The sequence below is a fragment of the Gambusia affinis genome, linkage group LG15, assembly GCF_019740435.1.
Source record: "Gambusia affinis linkage group LG15, SWU_Gaff_1.0, whole genome shotgun sequence".
Lineage (NCBI taxonomy): Eukaryota > Metazoa > Chordata > Actinopteri > Cyprinodontiformes > Poeciliidae > Gambusia > Gambusia affinis.
In genome coordinates this window covers 8,233,678-8,255,190 of record NC_057882.1, presented here as the reverse complement: position 1 = coordinate 8,255,190, position 21,513 = coordinate 8,233,678, and the positions used below count along the sequence as shown (strand labels likewise).

General features: G+C 39.6%; 1 protein-coding gene across 7 annotated transcripts in view; it reads left to right on the top strand.

The window, feature by feature from the left end:
* Positions 1-21,513, top strand: part of arhgap32b (Rho GTPase activating protein 32b) — a 91,705-nt gene that overhangs the window by 59,262 nt on the left and 10,930 nt on the right. For 4 of the 7 annotated variants that reach the window (XM_044141038.1, XM_044141037.1, XM_044141039.1 and 1 more), the window contains 9 exons: positions 761-898; positions 2,706-2,798; positions 3,891-4,013; positions 4,594-4,671; positions 6,256-6,337; positions 8,077-8,127; positions 8,441-8,515; positions 19,093-19,242; positions 20,721-20,823. In XM_044141038.1, coding sequence (XP_043996973.1) covers positions 761-898; positions 2,706-2,798; positions 3,891-4,013; positions 4,594-4,671; positions 6,256-6,337; positions 8,077-8,127; positions 8,441-8,515; positions 19,093-19,242; positions 20,721-20,823 — 893 coding nt within the window. Of the gene's footprint in view, positions 1-760; positions 899-2,705; positions 2,799-3,890; positions 4,014-4,593; positions 4,672-6,255; positions 6,338-8,076; positions 8,128-8,440; positions 8,516-13,788; positions 13,987-19,092; positions 19,243-20,720; positions 20,824-21,513 lie in introns of those variants that run through there. The other 3 variants (XM_044141040.1, XM_044141041.1, XM_044141043.1) reach the window with 3 other exon arrangements.

Genomic DNA, 21,513 nt, shown 5'->3' with positions numbered 1-21,513 from the left:
TTTTAGATCTACAGGGCCAAGTCCAGCAGTTGTTGTCTGACTGACTGTAGTAGAGGATGGATAGATAAACTATACACAGAAGATCAGCTGATAGCGCAGATTAACATCAACATCATGCTTTAATAAGTCTTCCATTTGGCTACTTCCTGCATATTTTAGAAAAATGGTTACCACTGCACAATATAGATAAATTGTGTCTTCACTGCGATATCAGTGTGAGTGATATTAGTATCACAGGGTACTGCTTGGAATTGAATATTTAAAAAAAAAATCTGTTTATTTAGGTAATTGTTATAGCTAATGAAAATCCACTTTTTGTTCAGTAAAAGTTCAATATTTCATAGGATCAAATTAAAAATGTTTTTTTACAACTATGTTAGTGGAAAATCAAGGGGAAGGAAAAAGTGTAGCGGCTAAAGGTGCACCAGCAATAACTATAACTGCAACCTTGACATCAGGTTGCAAAGTCGGCACAAGAGTTTGGGGCTGAATCACAGCTGGAGTCAGGAGCCACTACACACACAGTGTGCAGCAATTTGAGATCAGAGGTCAACGTTACAGTTATTGTGAACAGATTCTTTATTGTGTTTTCCTGGCATCTTGTAGTGGCAAGGATCATCATCTTCTTTAGCACAAGAGCTGCAGGAGCAGTTAGCTCTAGAAGCAGCCAGTGGATCTGACCTCTGTGCGTGTGTGTGTGTGTGTGTGTGTGTGTGTGGGTGTGTGTGTGTGTGTGTGTGTGTGTGTTCTGTTCCTGAAGGGCCGGAGCTGGATTGTGAAGCGCAGCTATGAGGATTTCCGTGTTCTGGACAAACACCTGCATCTCTGCATCTACGACCGACGCTTCTCCCAACTTCCTGAGCTGCCCCGATTGGACAGTCTGACTGACCAGTCAGAGGTGAGCTCGTCTGCTCCATCTTTCTGTTTGGTGTTTTTGATGTAGAAAAAGACGGGTGTTCAGGTTAGGAAATGAATGACTCCATGTCAGAGCCCACTTCCTCCAATTAAAATGAACCCTGAGCTGAAAGTCCAACTCTTAACTCTTTTATTCCTTCATACTCTCACCAGTTCTTAATTTTTCTTCACGCATTTCAGCTCCACTTTGATTAAAGCTCCATCGTTCACTGACAATTATCTTATAAGATTTAATTCAGCTGTAAAAACTGCCAAAGCTGCTTTGTACTATTTAAGATAACATAAAGCAGGAATATAAAAAGGGATTTATGCTCAAACAAAAATAATAGAAAGCTACTTATAGCTGTTAATGTTCTGAATTAATCAAAAAAAAAATTTTTTTGGTTGTTTTTTTTTTATCTTTGTAATCACTACATTAACACCCGTTTTTCCTGCCTTTATGTGGTTCACATCTTCATTATTTATTGCTGTAAATTTTGTTGCACAGATGCTTGTTTTCTTCAGAAGCTCTCACCTTGTTGGTTCACTGAAAGCAAGCTAATCTGAGGAGATTACTGAATTACTGAGTGGGTGAGTCTTCACTCTGTCATCTTCATGAAGACGATGACAGAGAAGTGGAGCAATTGTGATGAGAGATCATGTATGGGTTGAGTTGGATCTAATTAAAAAATAAATGTGCAAGAAAAGAAGGGATTTATTATTTGATCTACAGACTCCAAATAGGATATAAAACCTCTCTTACAACACATGTTAACGTGTGACTTCAAGAACTTTATTTCTTTACAGCTAAAATCAACCCAGCCGCCACAGAAACGGTTTCTGATGAACACACACTCACACCCCGAGTAGTCAGCTGCTCCACTGGAAAGCGAAATAAGCATTTCTGCACTGTCACAACAATCGTTTTCTTTCTCCTTCTTATTATTATTGCCTGCAAACACAAGTACACATTGTTCCTTTATTCTTAGTTGATTTCCTTAATTTATGTTTTTACACTTTGCCTGCATGCTGTTGGCTCTGGAGACCCAAAGTCAGATTCCGTGTTTCTGCACACAGTCTGAGCCAGTGAAGCTGTTTCTGATTGTGTTAAATCCTGAGAAAAGCCTCTGGTCAGGGAGGAGCTGCACTCGTCATTTTACAGCAACTGTCACTGGAAATATAAAAAGCACCTCAACCTCCAATGAGTGTTAGACATCTCTCCTGGATGTTGTTGTTGTTTTGTTTTTTTTGTGATTATTACATCCCAAAATAACTTATTTTGCCACACCTTTTTCAAAAAGTTTTAAAGATGATTTTTTTTTTTTACCATACCATGTTCTTACAACAAGATTTAAAATTGCTGCACCGTAATGTTGCCTCTTAGCATCACACTTGCTTTAAACTCGCAGGTTCGCCTTTCAATATACGTCATGAAACAGAAGATTTAATCAACCAAGAGGTCCAAGGGGATTGGTTAATATTCAGCTGAGTTTCAGTGATTGGTCAGAGGAAAGGAAATACAGAAAACTTGTAGGTGATTGGTCAGATTTGCAGAAAAGTGAAAATTGCAGGTTTGTGCAAAATTTGCAAATGAGTGAATCTGCATTAATAGTTGCGATCGCAACTTCACAACCTTCTGGTTAAAGACCTGCAGGACCAACAGTTTGCTGCCGATGTAACCTCTTATTGAGATGAAGCACCTTCTCACCGAGCCGTTCACCCATTTCAGTTAAAGCGTTTATCACACAGTAGTGGTAGTTACCTAGGTGACAGGGACGGTGGAGTAATGGGCTGTTATCTTTCATCTCCAGTCGGTTTCCCAGATGTTGTTGGCGTACCTCTCCCGACTCTCGGCCATTGCTGACAACAAGATTAACTGTGGCCCCGCCCTCACATGGATGGAGGTATCTCTGCTCTGTCTTAAAGGTTTACCTTAATATTGTTTCTGAAATGTTATTCTAGTCGTGGCAAAAACCTTTCTGCTTTGGTTTGTGTGGTGTTAATCTGAGAGGGATTATGCTCTTATTTATTCATTACAAAGAGAAAATTTGGTGCCCCTGTACATCGCTTTCATATAAGGGACATATAAGTCTTTTTGAAATCACATGGAAGGGCTCGACCTCTACGAACGATCTACTTCATAAAGTAGTTTTCATCATGAGAGGTTTAATTCACAGAAGCTTTCAGGATGCATCAGGAAACACCAGGAGCCCCTTTATGTCTGTGAACAACAGGGAAGATGGGCTGCAAATCTGTAAAAAGCACCAGAGGAAGTTAGTTATTCCAATAAATTTGCCTTCTGATTGTTTTGGAGATCTGGAAAAATGTTTTCTAAACAGAAAAAAAAACCCAGATGGTGTAGTTTCCCTGCAGGGAAATTCTACTGAACAATTCTGCCAGGAAAAAGAGTGGGATCAAAACATTGTTCAATAGCTACTTTTTCCAAGCACAGGTTGGTGATCAGACTATGTTGCAGCCTGATGTTATGGGGTCTCATAACCTCATTGAGAAGCTGGTATCAGCTTTTAAAAAGTAGATGGAGAAACAGAAACCACAGTCACTATCTGTTAGGCCCAGTAGTTGATATCCCTGACGATCTAATGAACTGTAAATTTTATTTTTAATTTTGGCAGGCCATAAAAATATATTTTAAGAATCTGTAGCTAAAAAAAACCCCGAAACCTTTGTCCACGACTTTTGTTTGACTTTGAAATGCCTTATTTTTATATACAGTAAAACTGTATATATGCACTCAATGCATTTTTCCAAAGCACCCTTTTTACATAAGTGGAACCTTTTGATGGTCTGAATGTGGAAATCTTACATTTCTCTGGAGTAGGGAGTTGACTTTATCTAACAAGATGAAATAAAATTTAACCATGATTGCTGCTTTTGTAAATAACTAAAACTATGGAGACATTTCATAGTTTTGTGTGTGTGTGTGTGTGTGTGTGTGTGTGTGTGCGTGCGTGCGTGTGTGTGCGTGTGTTGACCAGGTGGATAATAAGGGGAATCATCTGCTGGTTCATGAAGAATCCTCCATCAACGTGCCGGCCATCGCTGCGGCTCACGTCATTAAGCGCTACAACGCTCAGGCCTCAGATGAACTGTCGTTTGAGGTGAAGATCATAATCATTAGTAAATCAACTGTTTGTTTTTCTTTATTACCTCTGTGGATAAGCATTTCCCGTTTTGTGTTTAAAGATGTATCTGAATGGGTGGTTGGTTGATGTTTAGTTGCGTATGGTGCAGTGAACTGACTTTTGAGAGAAGTGGTAAAATTATTGTCTTCAAACTATTCCTTTTCATTCAAACTTTTTGTTTGCCCGTATGTAGCATACATTACAAACTAAATGAATTAAATACATAAGTAATAAATAGGCAACACTAACTGATAGCATTAGTAAACCAGCTCTACATCTGACCTCGTAGCTTCACGTCCAGGTTCCTCTTTGTTTGTCCCTCTGGAAAAACCAAATAGTGTTCTGCTGATTTGATTAGATTGATTAAATATTTAAACACGCGACTTATCTTCAAGGTTCTGTTTATGTGGACCTCCAAATCCTTCAGGTTCCTGCAAAGGGATTTAGTAGCACATGAGAGCAGAGAGGGAAAGATAACAGCAAGCATTAATATGAACTGAAAAGATGTTTATATCTTCACAGTGTTGATCCTCTTCTTGTCTGTTGCTCTGAGCAGGTCGGGGACATCGTCTCCGTGATTGACATGCCCCCGAAAGAGGACACCACCTGGTGGAGGGGCAAGCATGGCTTTCAGGTACTCTCATACCACATGGCAGAAATCAAAAGAATCCACGTTCACTGTCAGCCTGTGCCTCAGGCTTGAAAGCTTGAGGATTTTAGGAGACAAGAAAGAGGCAATGCGTTTCAAAGTAAATTTTTGATGGGGGAAGAAAAAAAAAAAAAAGACAAAGCAAGAAACAAATCCGCCTTGTGTGAGGAGAGATTACCGGTGCACCTGCTACTCCTGTGACACCCAACACATTATTACGGATCTGAAACAGGTGTTATTCAGGCCTGACTTACATGAACAATGACCTGCTGCATGATTGACTAGTTAGTCACACTTACAGTATAACAAGTCTATTGTAAACTGTGCTGCATGTTTTTGTGAACATAAGCCTGGAGAACTAAAAGAAAACTGTCTAGATCTTGGAGATCTTTGATACATCAGTTTGAGCAGATTCAGGTTCCCCAGGAAAAATAAAAAATAAAATATATATATATATATATGTGTGTGGATATGGACTTCAATATTTTGTGATTCTATTCTGAAAATGTTAAAAGTGACGATAAGGGGGCGTTCTGTGGTGGCGTAGGGGACAGCGTGACCCACGTTTGGAGGCCTTGAGTCCTCGTCGCGGGTTCGATTCCTGGACCCAGCGACATTTGCCTCATGTCTTCCCCTCTCTCCTTCCCCCTTTCTTGTCAACCTACTGTCATATAAGGCAGTGGTGCCCAACCACCGGGCCGCGGACCGGTACCGGTCCGTGGACCAATTGGTACCGGGCCGCGCAAGAAATAATTAAATATGTCCGTTCTATGTATTGAGTATGGAGGAGCTTTTATTTTGAAATTCGTACACTGGATGCCGAAGTTTGAGTCATGCGCTAGCTCACAACGCACCCCCCCCCCCCCCCAAAAAAACAAAGTGAATAAGAATTTCTTTCTTATTCACTTTGTTTCTTTCTCTTTTTTTGTCGTATTATTCTTTAGGACACTAGTCACATAAAGGAAATGTGATTTGCACACAGTAACTGCATTTAATATTTTCACATTTATTGTCATTCAATGTTGTCATGGAACATGGATTTTAAACAATTGGAATTCATCGTGACGGCGATCAATCAAAATTCTTATGGAACAGTGTTTGATCACGATAAATGATAAACGATGCGATAAATCCCTGCCCCTGTCAATGATACATAAGAGCAGCATTCAAAATATTTTTTCTCCCCTTCCTGCAGCTCACTGGTCAGAGCCAGTCAAGCTGAAATGTTATTTTGATCTTCTCTTCTCTTATGTAGAAATACATCTTTAAAATCTGGATCTAATGAAGTTATTTTTAACTTCAGACTTGAACGAGGACAGATGGTTGAAGGGAAGCAACTTCCCTGTCCCACCTGTTACCAGTATGTCTTCTTTTGCACTGAATCATTATAATGTTATATGTTTTCCGTGTAACACTCTGCACGCTAAACTTACAAACCTGCAGATTGCCAGAGTAACGGCTGATGACTGAATGAGAACTGATTGAAACAGATGAGCTGCAGATGAAATGAGTTCTCGTGTTTCCAGTCCTCATGTTCTCTAACTAACTCCAGCTCTCTCTTCGCTTCAGGTTGGCTTCTTTCCCAGCGAATGTGTGGAGCTCATAAACGATAAAGTGCCACAGTCCATGACCAACTCTGTGCCAAAACCAGGTACTGCCGCTGCTCTGCATCCATTCTGGACTTCAGGGTGTGCTTGAGATTTCCTTAATAATAATCGATCTCCATTGACAACATTATAGATCATTGACAGCCGTCTTATCACATCAAACATCAAACTGACTCAGATGTAGGAAATCTGTGCAGATCGTTGCGTCGGGAACAAACAGACTCGCTGTCCTTGGCACCTCCTCGCCCCACCATCAGCTGCAGCTGTTTAGCATTAGATCGTCCTAGAATGGAAGAGAGCGCCATCAAAATGCCAAACCCATTCATGATCAAAGCGCAGTGTGTTTTATAAATCTGCCGCCTACCTTCCAAATCCATGACTGTGACTCACTGTCACAACCATTCACTGGGCTTTATGGTGGGTGACTGAATCCAAACCACCACAGACCCTCTGAGACGTTAGGGAATGATGAAATGGAAATGAGAACACTCCAAGTTCCCCAGCTAATGAGGATCTAGGAATATCATCAGAGGTTAACGGGCCTTTAGGTTATCTGGTTTTACTAACCTCATCCACTCTAACTAAACCAGACCGCTGCTTTGCTTTTTAGCTGTCGCCGTGCACACCCGCAGCTCCCCTCTGTCTCAAGTCGGGTTCCTGCTTGCCCACTTCTTGCTTTTAAATGTTTCAGGGCCTGTTTTGATTTTTGCATCTATGTTGCCATAAAATAGTCAAAGGTCAGTTGCATCATTTGCATACCTTAAAAGTTGCTTTCATTTTTCTGTTCTTTTTTTAATTATTATTATTATTATTTGAGCCATAATCTTATGTCCTAGATACAACAGAGTATTAGGCCCAGGCAAAGAAAGAAAATGATGAGAATGAAGTCATATTGCAAGAAATAAGTCATAATATTGGAAGAAAAAAGCCTTACGAGAATTAAGTCATAATCTAACAGGAATAAAGTTATACAACAGTTGAAGTCGAAATAATATGAGAACAAAGTAATATTACGAGAATAAGCTCATTATGAGAGTAAAGCCGTAGGAATATGAGAAAAATGTCATAATAAAAGAAATATATAATACAAGGAAAATGTTGTAATAATGGCAGAAAAGCCATGATACAAGAATAGTCATAACATTGAGAACAATATGAGAAAAAGTTGTAATACGAGTAAAAAAGTCATATTACCAGACTTGTCATAATCATGCAAAAAAAAAAGTCAAATAGGACAATTAAGTTGTAATAATATGAAAATAAAGTTTTATTACCAGAATAAAGTTGTAATCATACAAAAAAAGTCATGTGACAATAAAGTTGTAAAATGTAGTAATTTTAGAACTCCTGCACAAAAAGTAATTAAAGATTAAAATAAGGAATGTTGAGTATCTTTAGTGTTGGTGTCTTTTGGACATAATCTTTTAACACGTCAGTATCAAATTATTATCAGTAGCAGAACTTTTTGAAACAACGGTCCATTTCGAAGGAAGAACCACGAACCAGACGAATTGGTCACCTCAGATCTTGAAGCTTTGCTCTCATTAAAACAACCTTTTTCCTGGTAATTTTATGGCTCTCTTAGTCTGACCCTCGTACTCTGCTGTACCTGAATGAACGGCTTACTGCAGATTAAAGCAGGTTAAGTGTTAAGGCACCCTCTGATGTGTTGAATGTCGCACTGTTTGCTCGGCGCTGCTCCACTGCGTTGTTTATAACGTTTGCTGGTTTGTTTTGAGCATGTCTTAATTTGCTGCATTTGACTGTGACTCCTCTGCCTCAGCCTCCCCCTCCTCTGGCCTGCAGCCTGCTTCATGGAGTCTCTTCCCCCCCTGTGCGTGTTGGTATACACACCTCACCTGCCTGTCTGAATATTCACCCTCACCCACCTGCATATAAACACACAGTTGTTCAAAAGGACTTTATTTAAAGATGTAGATCAGATTCCAGTGCAGCTTCTTCACTCGTTAGATCCAGCTAGTTTTTCCTGCGTACACACGAAAACGTACACGGCTGGTTTGTTATCTGACTTACAGTGCTTTTCTCCCTCTGATTCTCTCATGCCTCCATCATCCAACCATGCATCCATCCATCCATTCATCCATCCAAATGTCTGTTGGTCCATCCGTCCATGGGATTGCATGCAGACTTGGAGATGGAGAGTGTAATGCCGGACAGTGCATGGGTGGCCGACCCGCTAAACCACTACAACCTAAGTTCAGGTAGACCAAACCCCCCCTTCCAGTGTGTTGTCCCACCACCTCCTAACAGCAACACACACACACACACACAAAAAGAGCTAACTCCTTCCTTTTGAGTGATGTGTTTGCACTGTGTGTCTCAACATTCTTATTGGTTGCGGTATCTAAACTGGGTTTGGGCTCAACTCTTCACTAACGGGAAGGTTTTGTAGTCTTTTGATGTGTTTTATTTGAAGAGAACATAAAAATAAAGAGCAGCACACCCTCAACTTTGCCCTTTCTTTTCTTTTTCTCTCTTCCTGCTTTTTTTTCTTTCTTTCTCTTTTATCACCAAATTACTCTGGATTGTGGGAAGAAGTTGAACCTTTCTAAGCAGAAATGCGAGTCTTTCTTGGATGAGGAGCAACTGTTAGCACTCTTGAACTGTTTGTACAACGCACGGCTCGTGGTAGCGCTCACTTTTATGTTTCTTCTGGTGAAGGAATGCCCTGACGTCCCAAGGAATGAGGAACTGAACTTGGTTTTGTTTTATTTCTCTCAATCCTTTTACATCCTGAAAGTGTCCATTTATTGTTGATCTTCCTAAGTGTGCAATCCTTGGCTTTTACACACCTGCTGACATATGGCAAGCTCTCCACTGGTGTACAAAGTGCATGCATAATATTATTTTTAAAAAAGTATTTAATTACTTGGTGTAACTCTTCAAAAGATGGGAGAAACATTTGTAAGCAGGGAACAGGACTGGAGTAAATAAGTGATGAGTGTGAATCCTGATCCTGGAGAACCACACAGAGCTGCTGTGTGCGTGGGTGGGTGCGCGTGTGTGTGTGTATGGTAGTGGTGGTGGGGGGTGATAAGGGCCATCTGTGTGTGTCTGGTTGAAGGTGAAAGGCTGCTGCAGGAATGCCATGGTACTAGCTCTCCACCAGTCTTAATTTATTTAATCCGTTCACAATGAAGGGCCCTGTAAGCCCATCCAAGCGACGTTAAGGCTTTGTCCTGCAGGAGTTGGAGTCTCTGTCTCCCTCTCCATGGCGACTGAAAGAGCACATTCCTGCAGGGAACCACACGCTACTGGAAAAATCTCCTCGCTCTGCCTGGACCCACTCTCCCCTGCCACCAACCAATGCTGGATGGAAACTGTTAGCGTGCAGCCGTCTCAGTTAAAATCAAGACCATACAAGCTCAAGGCTGCTGATCCTTTATTCTGGATGCTGGGGTTGCTTTGCTCTGGAACCTGGGGTTAGACTCTCCAACCCCGAACAGTAGAAATAAAGCTTTTTCTCGCTTTGTTTTGTTTTATGTGCGTTCGACACCAGAAAGTTGGGGAACTGTGGATGAAATAAACGTCTTTCCTCCGCACACAGACGCTCTGCGTCTTGACCCAGATGCAGAGCCGGCTCTCGTCTGCTCCCCTCTTCATCATGTGTGGGGACCAACAATCTGGGCAGCTGTGAGCATGTTGGAGCCAAGACAGCTGGTTATGTGAGGCAGAGAGGAAGGGGGACGGGGAGAGAATGTGCGAGACAGGGTTTGATTTGTCCTCCCGTTCCCAAGGATTATGGATCATTTCCTGCTGCTGTGAAACTATGCAAGCTGCTTTGTGTACTATGCTAAGCCTCAGGAAGTTTTGTTTGTAGGAACTTTATGATCAAAAACAACTTTTTGTCGGTTTCCACTTCTGTTTTATTGCAGTTATGCGCAAAACACCAACAGAGTTGTAAAACTGTGAATCAAACATTTTTAAAATGCAAATCTGAATATTGATGAGTGGAAGGATTAGAGTGGTTTAGAGTTACAACCAAGTTGTTGGAGGCATAAAACCTCTGACCCTATCCAGAAATCAGAGTTGGACCTTTAAACATTAAGTTTGAGAAGTCCTGATGTAAACCATTCCTGCATGTCTTAGTTTATAATTTAATTTATGCGATCTAAAACACTGAGACACACACATAGTAATAATAATAGCTGTTACTGTAGAGTCAAAACTCCAACTGCAAATTAAAGGAATTCAAAACAAAGTCAAGTAAAAATAATTCACAAGTGTTGTATAAATCGCTTCTACAGGCCTTACACTTAAGATGTTTGTTGCAACTCTTCATAGCTTTACAATAAGAAAAAATGAATAGAAAACACAGAATCAACAATTAAGTCCAGATAACAAGAGAAAAATGATTAAAAAGTAGATAAATCGCCATCAAGAAGGTTTCGATCAGATTTCAGGAATTAAACCAGAATGAGCTTTCACTCGTTCTGTTTTAATTCTCTTAAACTGTTATGTTTTGACGTAGTTTAAGATCGTCAGGCAAACTGCGCCACTGATTAACCCCAGTATCTTTACTCATATCTCTTTTCTTCATCCATAAACAATTTTTGAATCTTTTAAGGGAGCATATTATTTTTTGTTTTGCATATTATTTGTGCAGACTTAAATTTTATTAGGTCAACTAGCTTTAATACTCCCCACTGACTTAGCAAAGCATTGGTGTGTTTGTTAAAAAATATGTGATTTACTCTCCGTATGGCTTTTTTTGTTGTTTTTGCAGAACATAAATAGGTTGGAAATATTTCCCCAAATCTTTACACAACATGACAAACAAGGCAATACGGTCAACCTCTACCTCTGCCGTTTGATGGTTGACCCTGTCCTGCTTTGTTCTGCGTTATTGTGAAGAATTATGATGCATGGAGAAGGTTTAACTCAGTCGTTCATGTGCAAACAGATTCCCTCATTATCACCAGCTTGCATTGCTCTCTGACTAAAAGAAAATAACGTAAAACATGATTGTGGGGTATGAATAGGCCTGCCAAATTTTGCTGGGCGATAAATTGTTCCAGACGTCATTGTGATAAAAGATAATATTGTTGTTTTGAGACAATTTCCAAGTAATATAATGGTAATGGCAGAATAATAATTCAAGAACACATTCTAAGAGATCTGTAAACTTTAAATTCTACAGAACATTTGACACTTGAACTGGAAGACATTTTAAATATCCAAAATTAATTAAACAACTAAAATTAACTTTGAGGTCTTTGTAAACAAAACTGTCCTTCAAAATATGAGCTAGTTGAGACCAAATCACCAAACGTAAGACTTTTATCATCCAGTTTTGGTAGAAAGAGAGAGAAAAAAAAGACATAATTGATAAATCATGCCAGTGGAAACTATTGAGTTTGTTTTAATTTATCATGGGATTAATTGATTTATTGGTTATTGTGACAGGCCTAGGTATGAATACTTTTGCAAGGCACTCTACTAACAAGTCAGGCATTGTTATGAACAAGTGACTGTTGAACTATTGCTTGTTTCACAGTGGGTGATTCATTTCAACAACCGCAGTCATGTAAAAAAGAAAGCAAAGCATGCATCAGTTTTAAGGTTTAATATATCAGGTCATAAAGTGTTGACACAATTTATTGCGTCATAATATGCTGTGTGCTTTCGTTCATTTCACTTTGTCCTGACTCACATTTTAGGACCTTATTAGGTGAGTTTTATTTTCTAAAATGTAAAACTTTAGCACTGAAGGAAGCTGTTCTTAATTTGTATCCAGACTACATTACACTAGATTGACCCTGAGCCTTTACATGCTCTGCTGCTCGTTATATAAACAACATTCTCACGGTTCCCCTGCAGTTGTAAAACATGCTGCTGTGAATCCAGCAGGTAGGAATTCATATTTATGTTTTTAACAGCTTTGCCTCTGCTGCCTCTAACTGAGACCATGTTTCCTGTCTTTTCCCTGGACTTCAATGCATTAGCTATATGCAGGTTACTGCACTTAGCACACAGCACTTAAGGTGTTAAGGAAAATATTAGGACAGCTAGGACACATTAAGTATTAGATTCAGTCTGCAGCTCTTACACCTTATGATAATATATACTTTTATTGTACTGCAGTTGCTACTTATTGCTGAGGTATTCATACTTTTTTCTTTAACTGCTAACAAGGCCACTGGTTAATTATTTAAAGACAATATAAAGCTAAATCTGAAGAAGTCATGAGGCAAGTCAAAAAGAGACAAACTCTTAAACATCAACAGGAAAGAGATACTCAGACTGTTGAGGAAGAATCAGATTCTTGTGTTTGGGTCCAGTTTTCAAATCCAAACCATAGATGGGTTGCTAGCCAGTATGATGGTTTATCAAGGTTTGAAAAATGTACAGGTTGAAAAGCGCTCTAGGTTTCCACTTTACAGTTTTTATTGTTCAAAGTTATTTTAATGGAATCCCAAAGAAACATCTCTTTTTGTTGTTGTTGTATGGAGAGTAGGTGCTGCTCTGCTTGTCCTCTAACTGTTGCTGCACACTTCCAGTCATCTGGCTGAAGAAAGGCTAATACACTCTTCTTTGGCTATTTTTTAAATATTTCCGTTGACAGCAGTTAGTATATGAGCTGTTCTTTCTACGGATTTTCTTAAGTCAATATATCAATATCAAAGTAATTAAAAATTGTAAGTGAACATTGTAACTAATCACTTGTCAAATTATTTTTACAAGTCAAAATATTGTTGGTTTTCTGATTTAGGAATAGTGAATAGATTATATTACACTTTTTAAAAAATGTTAGTGGAAACACTGTGATACCATTAAGAAATATTGTTTTTGCTCAAGGTCATTGTGAATTTTTTTTTTAATGGTTATTAGTGACTTTTTAAAGCCAGGACTAGAGAGCTTTACTTTTAACCACACTCTTCGGCTTCTCCTAGCAGCCACTGAGAGTTAATGTCAGGCCACGGGAAACTGCACCCACTCAACAAAGAATTAACCACAATTCACAGGAACCTACCCTGCTGATGGTAGGCGTTTTATTTGAAACAAATAACACCTTAACTGTTGTCGCAAATGTTTTTAATTACAAGTTCACCGCAGAGCAGAACAGTGCAGACACTGGGGGAGGTATTCTGTGACATTTCTCATTAAGTTCAATGATGCCTTCAATTGCACTTGTAAATATTTGCTGGAAGTGAATTCAGAGGTGAGAAAGTGAACAAATGGGGCGTCGAGGAACGTTGTTGCAAAAATAAAGCTGGTGATCTGTCTGGTTCAGAATCGATTGTGCTAAATGAGAATACCTCCTTTAAAAATATAATGGTTGATTTTAGGTTCTCTAAGCTGTAAATAAAACGTTTTTTTACATTCCAGTTTTTCTTCGTGTTACATTATATATGCTTGGTTTAAACGCCAGTTTTATAGCAGTTTTTTCTCGTACGTAGTGAACCGTTTGAAAGTTTAGTATTTCCGGGTGCCTTTGAACGTAGCATGCCATGAAGCTTTTTGAAGTCAGGCAGTGAACGAGTCTGCGGCGCGCGCTCTCTCCGACCTTTAAACCGTTCTTACCCTGCATTGGGGCAGCTCGCGCTACTCTGAGGAGGTCCAATTGGGATTTTATTCTGGCACAGATTTAGAGGAACAAAAGCGAGTTGTGCTTTGGACTTGAGCTGCTTTCGTAGAAGCGTAAAGGAAAGCCCCGCGGTATGGTGAAGAGGTAGGAAAAAACTGCGTTTGGATTCTGACAAGTTAGGGATTTTTTTCTTTTTTTACAATGGAACTATATGGATTCATTTTGTAAACATCTGGCGCTATTTTCCGAAGGGATTCATTGTTTAAAGAATGTCCTTACTTCCAAAACTTGTTCAGGTTATTTAATTAAATTAGTAAAATTACTTTGTGTCTTGTATCGGTCATTGTCAGTCCTTCAAGAGGACATTTAAGATACTGCTGACTCACTTTTCCTGAATGAGGTTTTGTTCTTAGTTTAGGAGGGTATAATAAAACCTGAGATAAATCCCGATGAAAAGCACACAGCGCTTGTCGCTAAAATTTGAATAGTCAGACAGCACCTTGTAAGGAAATATGCAGGAAATGGTTTGCAATTTAAATATCTCTTCCACCTTATTAAAGTTTATCGTTCGAAGCCTCTCTAAGTAAGGAGATGGTTTCCATTTATGTTTAGCCACAGTAATAAAGTTACAAGAGATAACAGGCCAGCCTTGGTTTTGCATTTGATTGTGCTGATGTTCCCTATAGTGTCCTGTTTTCTGTCTTTCTTGCCCACTTATTTTTGTTCTCCTTTACTATGGAGAGTTGGAGTTAACATATGGAGCACAGACAGGCCCTCTGAACAGTTGCCTCTTTCTGCTGTCATCTATCCGCAGGGAGATGAAAGCATCAGACATTTAGCTGACCTGGTCTTCAAACACTTTGAGCGTCTGTCTAAACAGAGGTCACTGACAGTCATGACTGCCATTTTATTAGTAAGACACTGCACTGCTGTTGACACACGTAGCAGTGTGCGGATGTCACCTTGTCAGCAGCTGTAAAGTTTAAACACGCATAGCTGTTAATTATGTCAATAAATATTTTTGCACAGAGGTACACTGTTTTGTAATGTACTAGAAGTTTTGTTGTATAGCTTTACTAAAAAAAAAAAAAAAAAAGCCAACTTTGACTCAGTCATCCACAACTGTTTGGGGAAAATAAACGTTTTACATTTTTCTGTTGAAGTTATGCTCAGGCTGCCAGAAATCATATAAAGTAGACTTCTGCATTCTGGTATTTCCTAGAGGCAACAGTGAGGAGAGTCTAAATTTCCTGTTCAAGCAGTCTTGGATGTACTGGAAGACTCTCAGACTTGTTGTCGGGACATCAGATATTCCAGTTTGAAGTAGCAATGTACCTAAAAGAGAAAAAATTTGCTGCAGCTTCTTTGGAAGACGTAGTTTTGAATCAAACCGAATATGAAGAAGCATGTTAGTTAACATTTTCTCATTCACTTCCTGATCAGAAGTAATAAAGAAGACTTTGTCCTGATCCAGGCTCTGGCCATTTCACTGGTGTCTTTCTAGCTGAGCCGGCCCAAGCCATATGAGAGTTGAGTGGCTTCGTAGGATCCGTACAAGTCCAAGGGGCTTCCATGAAAAAAAATATACATGTACATATTCATAGAATAATAAAAATGAAACTAAATACAAACTAAATGAACATGGAAAATGATTTCCATATTATTTTTACAGTAGTTACATAAATAATAGGTTAAGATTTTCCTGCTGTTGAGAAATTATTAGATAACAAACTGTTTATCAGCTGATTTTAATTTCAAACAGTTAGAATAATGGGACACACCTAAATACCATTCTGCATTTCAAAGTCCAAATTTTTTTTTTTTTTTTTTTTTTTTTTAGTTTGCTACTCTTGTATGTTTAACATCAATAGCCATAATGACACTGGTATGGCGTAAGCTAACTACCTACGACACTAGCGATAGTTGGTATGTTACACACATAGATAAACATTCCTCTTAGCAATATCTGGTGTTGCCATGCTGGTATGGGGGACCCCTAAATGAAAATCTGCTTAGGGCCCCAAAAAGCTTTGGACCGGCCCTGATCTCTACTCAGACTCTGCTTGCTTTGGTCTCGTCTCTGTTTTACAGCTGTTGAGTTGTCCTTTAGTCTGACTGCTGAAGACTTCCAGGTCGTATGACGTAGTGAAATTAGGTTAGGAAAGAACATTGATATCTTTAAGTCTAGTTTCTTAAGAGATGCTGGTGATTCATCCTAAATGCTGACTCAGCATGCAGTCAGCTAACAGCTTCATGTGTAATCTGCTCAACTTCTTCAGGTTTTATAATCAGCGCCTTGTGTTTGGCATTGTCCTGCCTCGGTTTAGGAAAAAAATCGGTTCAGGCTGCTGGCTTCCATGTCTCTTTCTGTAAATAAGCGAGTCCCCCGGTACCTTCTGGAGTGTCACGTTGCCAAAGTGATTTTACGATGTTTGCAAACAATAACCCCTTTGTCCCACTGGTTTGTAATAAACCTGTATTAGCAGGAGAAAAAAAATGCTGTACTTTTCAAAGACAATTTGGATTTTTGGGAGCCTGCAAACTCTTAAAAGTAAATTTTAGCATGTTAAAGGTCGGTCACTGGACTGCCAGGAGGTTTTAGAAATCAGTTGAAAGTTTCGTTTTTATTGTTTTTAGAGTTGAAAGTTTCCTAAAACACTTTGCTCCTGTTGACTTTGAAGAATCTTCTCTTTGTGCACACACTCAACCCAGCAGAAACTCTCTCTGTGTGTGAACACTGTGCATGCTGTAATTAATTGTTGCTCCCAGCCTCTTCACCCTGCTGCTGTCTTGGACTTTTATGACTGTCATCCTCTGTGACAACAAGCAGATGGGAGTCTCAGTCCAGCTTCTGAGGCATGTCTGTCACTGAACTCATCTCCGTGTTGTCCTCTCAGTCAGTGACGCGTCAGTGTGAGCCCGTACAGTTGCACCATCAGCTTCTCCTCCTGCCATATGTGGCAGTGATGCTTTTTGATGCCTCGACAGTGAGCAGAGTTAGCTGCATCATCCAGTAGCACAGAAGGAATTTCTTCCAGGGGGGGAAAACTAGGAGCTCCATGCTTCCGTGATGTGGGAGATATTGTTTTTTTTTTTTTGTGTGTGTGTGTGTGGGCGTGTGTGTGTGTGTGTGTGTGCATGACTCTGCAGAGGCTGGCTGAAGAGTAGGAGCTGACTCTGCTGCTTTGCAACACAATCAGGAGTCCAGAGGTGTTTACAGATGTGACTTTTCTCATTGTGAGAAGGGAAGGAATTATTAGTCAATAGTAATTATGTTAATAATTTCAAATATTCAATAACTGTGAAGATTTTGCAATCATTTAATGAATTTTGTTTTTTTTAAAATGGAATAATTGAGCATTTTCTCGTCAAGGCTGTGGGTTGTTATTTTCTTCCTGATTAATCACAGTCTTGACTGAAGTTTTTCCCCCAAAAAAAAATTTAGACACATAGCCGATTTTATAAAGCTCAAAACTGCTGATCCTAATTTTAGCTGTTTCCAGTGTCTCTTTCAGTACTCTGTTGAACTGCTGAACACTTCAACAAGACGAATCGTTTGTTTCTGATTTTGATCAATTCAAAATTGAACGGCTTGCCAATAGAATGTGGATAAATAATACGATAGTTTCAGAAAAACCAGGCCAGAGTTGTTTTCTCTCCAAATCACTAAATATCCGCAGATCCAGTGCAATCATTGAATAGAACAAGTATCTAAAAGTAAAACCACTACTAATATATGTATTCTTTTACATCCTTTTTAACGCTTTAAAAAGGAAAAAGCTCAGATTTACTGAAATCTCTGCAGTTAAAGAATTTGACAAACATTTCAAAATGGAGAATGAAAATGATTTGAGCTCCTATATTAAGTTATCCTTAGTTTGCCATATGAAAAGGAGCAAAACTCTGTTTTGTTTTTATTTTCACATTGACATAGAAGACTAAACTAATGTCATTCCAGTTCTATTAGGATTACCAACATTTCCATTTGCTAAATGGCAGAACAAAGAAACTGAGTTTTATTTTAAATTCAGAATTTCCTTACTATTCATTAGCAAATGAATAGTTTCAAACCGCGAGACGTGGGTCAAATGTTGTGGCATTTAGTGAATAGAATCCACTTTGGTAATCCTAGCTGACCTGAAACAAGAGACGTTTAGTCGAAGAAATTTGCTTCGAATGTAACTTATCAAGTTTCAGCTAATTGTTTTGGCTGCCTAAGTAAACAGCTGGCACCTCCTTGTTCTCGTTGAGGTTTCCACATACACCTCACTAATCCTCAAACTAGCAATAACCTCATGAACAGCTTCCACACTCTGTTTTCTGTAGTTTACAGGGAAGTTGAGCTATCAGATTCCAGTTTTAAAAAGTTCAGATAACGCTTGTGTTCTTACGCTAACTTAAAGCAAATGCAAACTTTACTTACACAAAGTTCTGTTTATCTGAACTCAGTGAAGCGCCACAATAGTCGACTTTTACGTGATTAGATTCCTCTTTGAAATGACAGCACAAGCAATTACTCAGGTTTCTGGTACCACAGCAGTTTTTCTATTAAGACAGGAAATGGTGGCCAAAACTTATACAGCAGTTTCAGAATTACTTGGAATGAACATGTAAATTAATAACTTCCAGAATCCAGATGTCGTAATGCTTTAACAGAATAGTGGAGTAACAAGACGGGATGATATCTGACATGAAAGTCCTCTCTGGAGCAGTGGCTGTGACAGAGAGCAGAACCAGTTACGCTGCGTAGAACGCTCAGCCCAAAATTATCCTGTAGTTCTGGGGTCAAACAAACAGAACCAGAGTTTGCTGCTGTCCTCTTACTGGTGGCTGACTGGAAAGTTTTGAAACTGTCTTGAGAAGTGGGCGGCTTTTTTGTTTGCTTCTCCAATTGGTAAACTTGATAGCCTTTCGCACATTTCTCCAGAGACGAAGAACGAGCTCGTGACGTTCCTCCAACGGGCTATCTGGTTTTCAGGAAGGTGTTCTGTGTTGAAGGGGCGAGGACGATGCTGCTGTTGGATGTGGAAGATTCCTTTGTTGTTGCCTGGGAGGCGGGATCCGAGACCGCACACGCATAAAGAGCGACTTAGCATGAGAATGGAAACTCAAACACACAATAGGGCAGCTTTGACCAGTTTGGGGTTTCACTCTCCTGCATGGATTAATGTGAGAGTCTGTGTACAGCCCACAGTAAACAACCATTCTCATCACCCAACGTGTCTTTTTCTGTCTTCCCTCCTGTCTCAGTATCTAAGAAGCACGGGAAACTGATCACCTTCTTGCGCTCCTTCATGAAGTCCAGGCCCACCAAGCAAAAGCTGAAGCAGCGAGGGATCCTCCGGGAAAGGGTGTTCGGTTGTGACCTGGGAGAACACCTCCTCAACTCAGGACACGATGGTAATGCTTTTTTAATTGAACACTTCCTGTTTTTGCATTTAAATGAGTATTTCTGTGCTTTGGTTAACGCAGAGACACTGAGTGAATCAGCAGAGTATCCGTTTAGCTTTAAGCTAAGAGTTCGAGTTAAGGGAGGCTTAACCGCGCTAAAATGCTCCCTGGGGATGGAGATGCTTACTTGCAGTTAATATAATACACATCACCTTAGTACACATCAGCTTCCCCGTCTCTTTCTGCTTCAGGAGAATCAATATTTACATTCATTGGACACAGACTGTTTGAGCTATGCTCAGGTGAGCCGAGGAGCAAAATGGAGTCCAGACTCTACTCACATGTAAGATTAAAAACAAACTTTCTTTGTAAATATGTTCTACCAAAATCTCATCAGTTGGCATAGTTTTAGCTTCCTGTGGTTCAAGTTCTGTTAAATCATTTCACATTAAGCACCTCTTGCTGTCAAATTGTCAATTGGTTAATCTGAAACATAAACAGATCAGCCCTACACTATGTTGATGAGTCCAGCAGAAAGAGCTGAGCTTTCACATCTTAGAAGTAAGGATTTAGGAGCATGTTTGTGATTATGCTTCATTTTTGGCATTAAAATGTTTTTCTTGTTTAAAAAGAAGGAATTTAATTATTTGTTTTGCATCTTTCAATGCATTTAACCCCCATTTTGCACTAAACCTGCTGTAAAAGCTGTGCAGGAGGAACGCAGCCCAAAGAGCACAACAGGAGTCTAAAGTGTTTCTCAAACGTCCCCAATTCCAAAACAAGTCTGATTCACCAGAACCTTTCTCATCAACCCACCGCTCCCAGAAGAACCTGCTTCTGCTGCCTTAGTGCCAAACACCTCAGAGCTGTTGTGTTTTTGAGTTTCTTTATTTTGTTGTTGTCGTCATCTTTGGGCAAACGAGCTGAGTCCATCCATTCTCTGAAGAAACTCTTCCTGGCTTCATGTTTGCTCTGCGGCTGTGTGGAGTTGATCAGAACAGCTGCTCCCCTCAACATCTCATTCTGTCTTCCACTGACTGGTGTGTGTTGGGAGGTCTGGAAACTCTGCTGCACACATACACACTCTTACTTTATGTCTTCTATAAACAGTGAGCACATGTAGAAAACTAACATGTCTGTATGATTCACAGTAGCTGAAGCAGAACGGAGGAACTTTGTCAAAGGTTTTTATGCAGTCACACACGCTTTAACGCTGTGTGTGTTGGATTGTCTCAGTCATAAGCATCTTATCTTACCATGGAAACATGTAACATTACATTACATGGGGATATTTTATATTTAAAAAGTGTTCTCCGCTTTTCAAACTGCGTTATGTTAAGAGAGTCTGCAGACGTTTTCCACCAGCCTGATGATTCCCTACTCAGCCTTCAACTGCGGGGCTCTCTGTTCATGGAACTGTAGTGCTCAAATCAGACAAACCTGATTGGAAATAGATGGCATGCTGGTCTTCTATTCTGTGTTGGCAGTGCCCCAAGTCCTCAAGAGCTGCACAGAGTTCATCGAGAAGCACGGCGTGGTGGACGGCATTTACCGCCTCTCTGGGATCGCTTCAAATATCCAGAAATTGCGGTAAGGAGACATTTCCTGCTGAACGGAGTTTAAGCTCAGAAATTGTTGCTGAGACCTCCAGGCTGCTCCAGAAACGTTGTCACTTTCTAATCGACAGTAATGTAAAATCTGTCATGCTGATAGGAGGCAGAGTTTTATGTCATTAAGTTTCCAGGAGCAGAATGGATTCCTGGTTTAAGTTTGATGGTCCAGCTGCCAACTTTCAGTAAACTCATTTTATACTGGTTCATTCCTCGGTGTTTCCTTCTTAATGGCCTCAACTCAAGAGTAACAATTGGACTGTGAACGTGTCTGAACAGTGGCAAGTTTGTATATTCTGTGCTCTTGTTTAGATTTTCATTTCTAATGTTTGTTATTGGACTGCGGAAAGCATGAGCGGATCTCCTTTGATTTTGTTCATTTTGAACAAATACTTGTGGTGTTTTCGTTTTAATTCATTCTCTTTTTCATTTCCTGATGCCATAAACCAGCACCCATAAGTGACGAGTAATTTTGCAGCTGTGAACTATTCACAGGGCTTCTACACATAAAGGTCTGAAAGTTGTCATTATTTTCTGAGTCTGATTAAAACATTCCTACATGTTTTGTCTGAATCGTTGAGGAATCATATTTATTTGAAAATGATTGAAATTGTAAAATAAAATTTTTAAGCAGAAAAATCCTATTCTAAAATAACATGAGTTGCTGAGT